This window comes from Myotis brandtii, unplaced genomic scaffold (assembly GCF_000412655.1).
Source record: "Myotis brandtii unplaced genomic scaffold, ASM41265v1 scaffold410, whole genome shotgun sequence".
Taxonomy (NCBI): Eukaryota; Metazoa; Chordata; class Mammalia; order Chiroptera; family Vespertilionidae; genus Myotis; species Myotis brandtii.
Genome location: NW_005365764.1, coordinates 1,184,134 through 1,191,855, shown reverse-complemented (window position 1 = coordinate 1,191,855; position 7,722 = coordinate 1,184,134). Strand labels below are relative to the sequence as shown.

Genomic DNA, 7,722 nt, shown 5'->3' with positions numbered 1-7,722 from the left:
AGGGTGGGAGGGAGGGAGGAGGGGGTAATCTAAATCTACTAATATGAACTTTAAAAAATAAAATTGGGAGGCAAGTTATTTTAGCGAGCAAACGAGAATGCACTCATGAATCCAAAGTTCATGTTCGTTCCTCTTAGAGCAACAATAACATGCAAAAGCACTGCTCTAAGAAAATGGAAACTGAGCCAATGCGCACTTTGATAGATTCTTACTTGTAACCATAATACTTGACACAACACATTAATAAACTCATTTATTCTGGTCCCTCGACTCTTCTTCTTAAACCTTTGTCACAGACTTCAAAGTTTGTCTAGAAGGTTTGGGTGTGTCACATTCTTCGGGAAAAACACAGGAGCCGCCGGCTACGCCTCCCAGCTCCCCGGCTTGCTGAGTCTGGGAGAGGGGAGCACTGCTCTCGGCCAGAGCCCTGCGTCCAATCAAGGTGAAAGCAGGGGCTAGAGTGGGCGACTTACTGTATGGCTGAGACATGAGGTGAGGGGGCTGGACAGGAACCACCTGTGTGGCCGGGCCCAAGGCCGCAGGCTCGTCGGCCGCTGTGCCCGACTGCTGGAAGGCCACATCGATCTCCTCGTCCGTCAGCCCTGGGGGAGAAGAGCACATGATTGCAGGTGAGTACCTTGCCCACTGCCCACGGCTGCTATGAAATCTGCGTTGAGAAAAGACCCCGAGAGCCACGCAACGCCTAGCATCCTGGGAAGTTGCCTCTTCGATTTCGGATTCTCTGGAACCTCTCTCAGTTGCAATTTAACCTTAAGCGACAGAATATTAGCCTCAACACTGCTTCCAAATGTGGCTCATTCAATTTCCTTAATTTATCCTTGAGTTTATTGCTGCTTTTGAAGTCGCTCTGTACTGCAATTCTCCATTCTTCCCCTGAAAACAGATACCATCAACTGCAAATGTGGCTCATTTTAATCTGTAATGGTGTTAAAAAAAAGAGGGGAAAAAACTAACAATAATGCATGAAAACAGACAGGGAAACAAAAAACTAATTATTGGGTGAGACGACTAATTAGTCTAGATCGTTTCCGAAGACGGGAATAATTTGCTTTATTTTATGACAAATGCAGAAATAAAAAGAAAAATCAGGACTGACTGTGATTAGTATGAATGGGATATAGAATGTAAAGAAGAAAATAAAACAAGAAAACAGATCAAAACAAGGCCAGGCCCAAACTTTGAGATGATTATTACTCTAGCCTATCACAGGCTGCCTATATCGCCTTTGGCTAGTTTTTCATTTTCCCTTTTTTTTTTAGTCTTCCTGACACTCTACACCACGCTGTGCACGGGACCTGAGGAAAAAGCAGGGCGCCATCTGCAGTGGCTACAACACGTGGAGAGGATTTGCCCACGGAGGAACCCAGGGAGGAATAAAAGGCAAGTGGAAGACCCAGGCGGACCCCATTTCCAGGGGGCACACGGCCGGAAGCTTTTCCGAGGCAGCCTGGGGCGCTGGCTCTGCGGGAGGAGGGAGAACACCAACCAGCCCAAAGCGAGGAACAAGTGCGCACACGGGTGGGAGAAACCTCTCCCGAGGGGCAGCTCGGAAATAACCTGCGCGTACGATCGCTCTCGCCACTAAGAGAGGAAAAGGCAGGTGGGAGGTCGCGGCTAGGCCACGCCACGAAAGACCGCTCCGGCTGGCCGTGCTGTTCCGGGAATCCCAATATCCAGGCCGGCCGCAACACGGAGCTTTTAAACGAGCCTGGAGCTTTTCCACATCTGGTCAGCAGCCTCCATTAGAGGCCACAGCGTGGTCTATCTGCCCCTGGGGGTGGATGACGTAAGTACAGGAGGTTCTGAGGATCAGCATCTTCCAAAGCCTGTGCCGCACGCTCCGTGCCAAGGGGCTACTAGATGAAGCACATTAATGCTCCACAGCACGGCGTGAGTGGGCTGCAGCCGCCCCACAAACTTTTCTGGGGAGGATGCCTGAACTGTTCCAACCGGCCCCGGCCCCTTCCTTCGCCTCCCTGTGCTGGGCAGCTGAGATGTGGCCCCATTGAACACTGCGGCTCTCCCCCTTCCCCGCACACACAGGCCAGGCCACAGCTCTGTGAAGTATCTCAGCACACTGATGAGCAGATGGAAAGGCTGCCAGGGGGCAAGGAGGGTCATCTACCGGCACTGAGCTCCTTCACAATGCAAAGGCTAGATCCGAGTATATGGGGCGAAATGGGGCACGTCCCTACTCCCCACCCCCAGCTGACTGCAAAGGGGCTGCTTGATCGTCACTCCCCTCCCCACTGAGCTCCTTCACAATGCAAAGGCTAGATCCGAGTATATGGGGCGAAATGGGGCACGTCCCTACTCCCCACCCCCAGCTGACTGCAAAGGGCTGCTTGATCGTCATCTCACCTCCCCAGCACAGGGGCAGGAGAGACAGACAAGCCGAGGAAAAACTGAGAACATGTTCCCTCCCAGACAGGAAGGGAACCCCCGTCAGGGTTCTCGCAGAGAAGATGCTGCTTTAACCAGTCCGCACAGCCACCGGGGAAGAAAGCGGCCGTGCGCCGTCAGCACAGGCTGCCGGTCACTGGTGCGCCACGGACTCTACAAACCTGGTGGTGCGTGTGCCTTGTCAGCCGCTGGCTGCAAATAAGGATAATTTTCCCAAAAGGAGCATTCAGTTGCATTCTCATTTTCCCTTTTGGCTCTTTCAAATATAAACAAGTACGATAATGTCTAACGCTGGGGAAATATACAGTGAGTTGCAGGCTGGGCTGAGGCCCTGAGAGCCGGAGCTGGTTAAAGGGACAGGACTCCCTGCCCGTTGTTCTGCCCTCTGGCTCTGAGCTGTGCCGAAGCCTATTTTCCTAATAAAACATGTTCCTTGCATTATTGCAGCCGAGCCCAGGAGTGAGGCCGCGGTTAAAAGGGCATCAGCACATCCTCCCAAGCTCTTGTTTTTCAGAGACCTTATCATTTGATGCCCTAAATTTACATTGGCTGGAAGTCTGATATCCCTAGTCCTCCGAGAGTCAGGATTTTGATTTAGTTACATAAAGTGAATCATTTTTCTTTTTTTTAAAAAAAATAAGCATTTTAATGATCTCACTGAACAATATCATTTCAGAGCTGAACCATTATCCCAGTCATTGCCTTCATTTAACTGATTAAAAAAACGGAGGCCCAAGGAGGGTGAAAAATATGCCTCAAAGCATACGAGTTAAGGGCATGGAACTGCCGGGTGACGGTGGGGCTTCCCACCTCCAGCCCAGGGGCTCCCCACTACAGCGCAGTCACATCACAATTGCACAATTAAGTCTCAAGTCTTCAATCTTAGGGAGGAGGTTTAGACAAGGACTAAACCTCTTTCCCCCCATCCCATGTGACACCCCATCCACAGGGAGGAGCCCATGGATGCTGTTTCACGGCTTATCACCTGGGTCCTTCCTGCAATGACACCTGGGCAACTTTTTGAACACCCCCGGAGTGACAAGGGTAGGTGACCTAATCTCATCCTAGTATTCTAACCCCGAATAAAACCGAAGCCTCCCGCAGGCTGCGGCCCACCCTTCAGTGCCTTTTCCTCCGGTGTGTCCCAGCTTAGGGAGGGTGACCAGGGCAGGGCTCGACAGGTGGACCTCTCGGGTGAATCGGCTGGGACTTTTGGAGCCTGAGCGGAGGGGCGGAGGGGTCATCTCTCTGAACACACCGTTATCTCCCCAGTCCTGGCCTCCTGGTGCTGAATGGCCTTACCCTTAGGGATGAGGTGCTGCCACAGAACCCACACGACACATCTAGGCGCCACCCACTCCCGCTGAGAAACACCGAAGAGCTCAGAGTGAGACCTTGCAGAATCCAAAAGGTTAAAAGGAATAATAAAGGAAACTGCCAATTGTAAGTGAATTATATTTGGCTCTGAAAGCTGAGGCCCTGGCTACATTATAAAAGGCATCTCTTTGCGTTGTTTACCATCACCCTGACTAATGCAGACCTTTTTTTTTTTGTTTTAAATAATCTCATGCAAATTAGACACACACACTTCCTTCCAGTTGATTGCTATCTGCAAGAAATAATCTAACAACCCAGGGACCGAGCAAGGGCTGAGCTGAGCAGAGATGGAGCTAAGGGTGTCAGTCTATGGCAGGCAAACCTCTTCCCCTCCCGTCTGCCCCAAGTCTTCCTTTAGCTGCTACCTTTGGGAGAATTAGCCAATTTTACTAAAACCTAAAATTTTTCAGTTGGGGTGTCAACTGTGTTACCTGATATCACTAGCCCTGTGCGTGTAGAGGCTCCTTCAGTAACCTCACCTCTGCCGCCTGCCGCCTCCAAGAGCCAGTAGCCCTCCCCCATCTGTGACACTGACAATGAAAATCTATCTGACAGGGAGCCAACTAAGGAAGTCCTGCCCAGGGATCCCATCCACTCACTGGCTTCAGGCAGAGGAGGAGGAAGGGACGGGGGACTTGTCCCAGGTGGGCAGGAGGAGCAGGGCGCCTGGCTCGGAGAGGCTGTCATTTTGCCTGTAAGGCCACAGCTGTCTGACCTGCAAAGCCGCACTCTCAGTTCAGACCCCACTGCGCACGTGAAGTCCCAGCCCTGACCCCCCCGGTTCTCTGGGAATTACTTCCAGAACCAGCTCCCTTTATGGGGAGCCTCCCTTGATGCAGAAGCCGGCCGAGGACTTCTTTTCCAGCACTTTCTTCAGGGTGGGATCCCTTTAAAAGAACAAGCAAGTGAGCTACATTCTATCGACCACTGAAGTGAGCGGCCTCGGGGCTGCCACACCTGCTTATTTTTATCCCTTAGAAGATAAACAAATGTGCTTTCTTTTTCTAAACGTTTTGTCAAAATGCAAACAAACCCAAACCAACCGGTGGACTCTGAGCTGCAGGAGGCAGGGTCCTTTCCCAGGACTCAGACAAACGGACCTGGAGGAGGGCTGGCTTTTTTCTGTGGGACGGGCTGTGCGTGGGCTTCTCCGCGACCGCACGGCACTGCCACGGGGCCTGGCCCTGAGCAGGTGAAGCAGAAAGACAGCAGACAGCAGACAGCAGTGTTCTCTGCATCTCTCAGGTCAGACAACAAGCAGGACAGCAGGGTCAGGCAGAGCCGGGACATAAGCAAGATAATGAACGCCTGACAGCACCTTCCAGGCCAGCCCCAGGTTTATTAGGGAACGGGGCCAGAGGGCCAGTGGCAAAGGGCGGCAGTTCCGGGCTGGCCACTCTGGCCAGCGTCCTCCCCATCACAGTCCCTCTGTTCACAGGACTCAGGTGATTCACGGAGACCGAGCAGGGGTGACCTCTCTCAGAACAACTAGTTACCTACCCGTGCACACTCTGGGCGGAGATGAGGCAGAGAAGACAGCTGGCTAAAAAGACTCCCCACATTAAAAGAAAAATCAACTCTCTCAGAAAAGGTTAGGGGAGGGGAAAGGGAAAAAGTATTTTTATTTTATTTTATTAACATTTTGTTGGAACAGAGGAGCACAATAAGGACTCTCAGAGCCTCTAAAAGTCGTTGGATGACCTGTAGACCCCTATTTCCCAGTGCCTTGTATAAAATTGAATTTTTTAAACATAAATTACACGTAATGACGACACTGTAAAAACTAACAGTAATGGAAAGCTGTGCTGTATTTCATTAGCCTGTATTATTCCGTGCCACCTGATCCAGCCGGGCCTTGTTTATGAGTTAGTGTGTTAGCAGATGCCGATGGAAGCATTTGCTTCGACCTTGCTCTTCTCATTGGGGCATGAAATTACGACGGCAGCACCTTGATATTACAGCCATAAATACAGTAAACTGCAAATTTAAGCCAACGGCTCCTATTGTCTCTGAACATAAAGCTGATCGGTATTTATTTAAAAGGAGAACAAAAAAAATATTATATATCACCTTGTTTATGGGGCCTCCCCCACCCACTTCCTAATCCCCTCCCCCAGCCCCCCAACCTGTCTAATTCACTTGGTTAAAATATTAAGCAAATGAGCCAAACGCTGTTTCTGCTGATTAACTATCCCCAAGTAGCAAAACAGTTTTTGAGCAAACTAGTTCCAAACATCATTAGCCTGAATGAGAGAGTTTTTCTAAAAACTGCTGTGAGGAGGAGGCCGGTTCCCGCATCCTGACGTTGGCATGTGCATTCACGAACAAGAGGGGAGACTGTCCCCTCTCCCCAACGAGGAGTTCCAACAGCAGGAAAAGTTGCCAAGGATGCCGAAAGCGAGTGTCCTCTCAGTACCCTTCTGAAGATCGTTCGGAAAAAATGCTATTTCAAAAAGAAGCAAAACACTGCCTCCTGCCACCTAAGGGAAGAAAGAAAAATATCTAACCCAGGATATAATTCTCATCGCAGCACGGGGAGCAGGGGCCTCTCATTAAAACTTGCACCAATCCCCTCCTTATCCCAGTGAACCATAAAGACAATATATCCTTTAAATACATTGAACGTGCAAGAAAAATAAACACAAAGACAAAAGGACACTGGCTATCACCCAGCCAAGTCTCCGAGTATAAATCACTGAGTAAAAAGCCAGTGCAAAGCGCACCGCACCGCCAGCCTGGGGACTGGGAGCGCGGCCCTGCTCTGCTCTGAGCCTAAAGGGAAGGCGGGTCTGCTCTCCTGACTCAGTGGGATGAGCTCTGACTCTCAGAGAGGCAGAAGCAAGATGCGAAACTCAGCCACATCCAAGTCAGGAGGTTTCGTGGAGTTAGTGTGCAGACAGCAGACGCCAGCAGGCAGCTCCGCGGCAACGGCCCGTGCAGCAGACAGAGGGACCGGGTTAGCAGTGAACTAAGTGCAAGTTTGGGGGAGCAGTTTGATTCCAAACCCGACTGCTAGGGTCAGAGGATCCAGGGCCCAGTGGTATCAATGAGGTGGCCAACTCAACCAAGATCAAAACTTGTTGGACATTTACTTCTGATGTGTTATTCCACGCGGTGGACGTACTCCCTGGGAGCCCTAAATTATTTCAGCCACACCATCACTGAGCTTAGCTCCTTCCGCATAAGGAGGAAATTTCCCTGTAAAATTTATGGAGCTCCCCTGGGGAGTAGTATAACTGGTGAACAAGACAGAAGTGAGCTGCCCTCTGTGTAGCACAAATTGAGATCTCTAACAGGAAAGCCTGGGAGGGCTTCCAATCAGCATCGCGATGTCTATTTTTAGGTCTATAGTCTAGGGTGTTTTTCTTTTAATCCCTCTCTGCTAAATTAAAGACAAAAATAAAGAGGAGTGACTGTGGTATTTGATCATCAATTCCAAAGGATTAATAGCATGACAAATATGCTGCCACTGTCACAGCCGGCAGTGTGGGGTCCTGCAGGTCCCTGGCAACAGGCTGGGACGTTGCCTGCCCACCCTGCACTGGCCAGGCCCCGGAAGGCACCCTCTTTAAAGACCACGGGGTACGATCACCAGGGATCACTGCTACCTGAGGGCCAAAGGCCAGGTGACCCTAAGGTGTGCTGTGCGTATGCAGAAAGCCAAATTAGCCAACACCATTCACTGTACTTGAATCTTCCTCCCGTGTTAGAAGAGGCAGTGAAGTTTTTTTAAAAAAAATTACCTTTGACAACCAAAGAAATTCAGACCCGGAAGAAATGTCGGAGCTCATCTGATCCATCTCCTGTTCCCTTTCTTTTCTTTTCCGTCTGTTTCACAGATCAAAGAGCCGGGCAGCAACTTACCCACAGCCCACGGGGGCCCCAGAGGCAGGACCCGATTCCAGCACAGTGCTATTTTGA

At 50.5% G+C, this 7,722-nt stretch overlaps 1 protein-coding gene across 3 annotated transcripts in view; it reads right to left on the bottom strand.

Annotated features, from left to right (window-relative positions):
- Nucleotides 1-7,722, bottom strand: part of PEX14 (peroxisomal biogenesis factor 14) — a 135,623-nt gene that overhangs the window by 24,354 nt on the left and 103,547 nt on the right. For all 3 annotated transcript variants that reach the window (XM_014545481.1, XM_005873423.2, XM_005873424.2), the window contains one exon: nucleotides 474-602. In XM_014545481.1, the coding sequence (XP_014400967.1) occupies nucleotides 474-602 (129 nt within the window). The remainder of the gene's footprint in view (nucleotides 1-473; nucleotides 603-7,722) is intronic.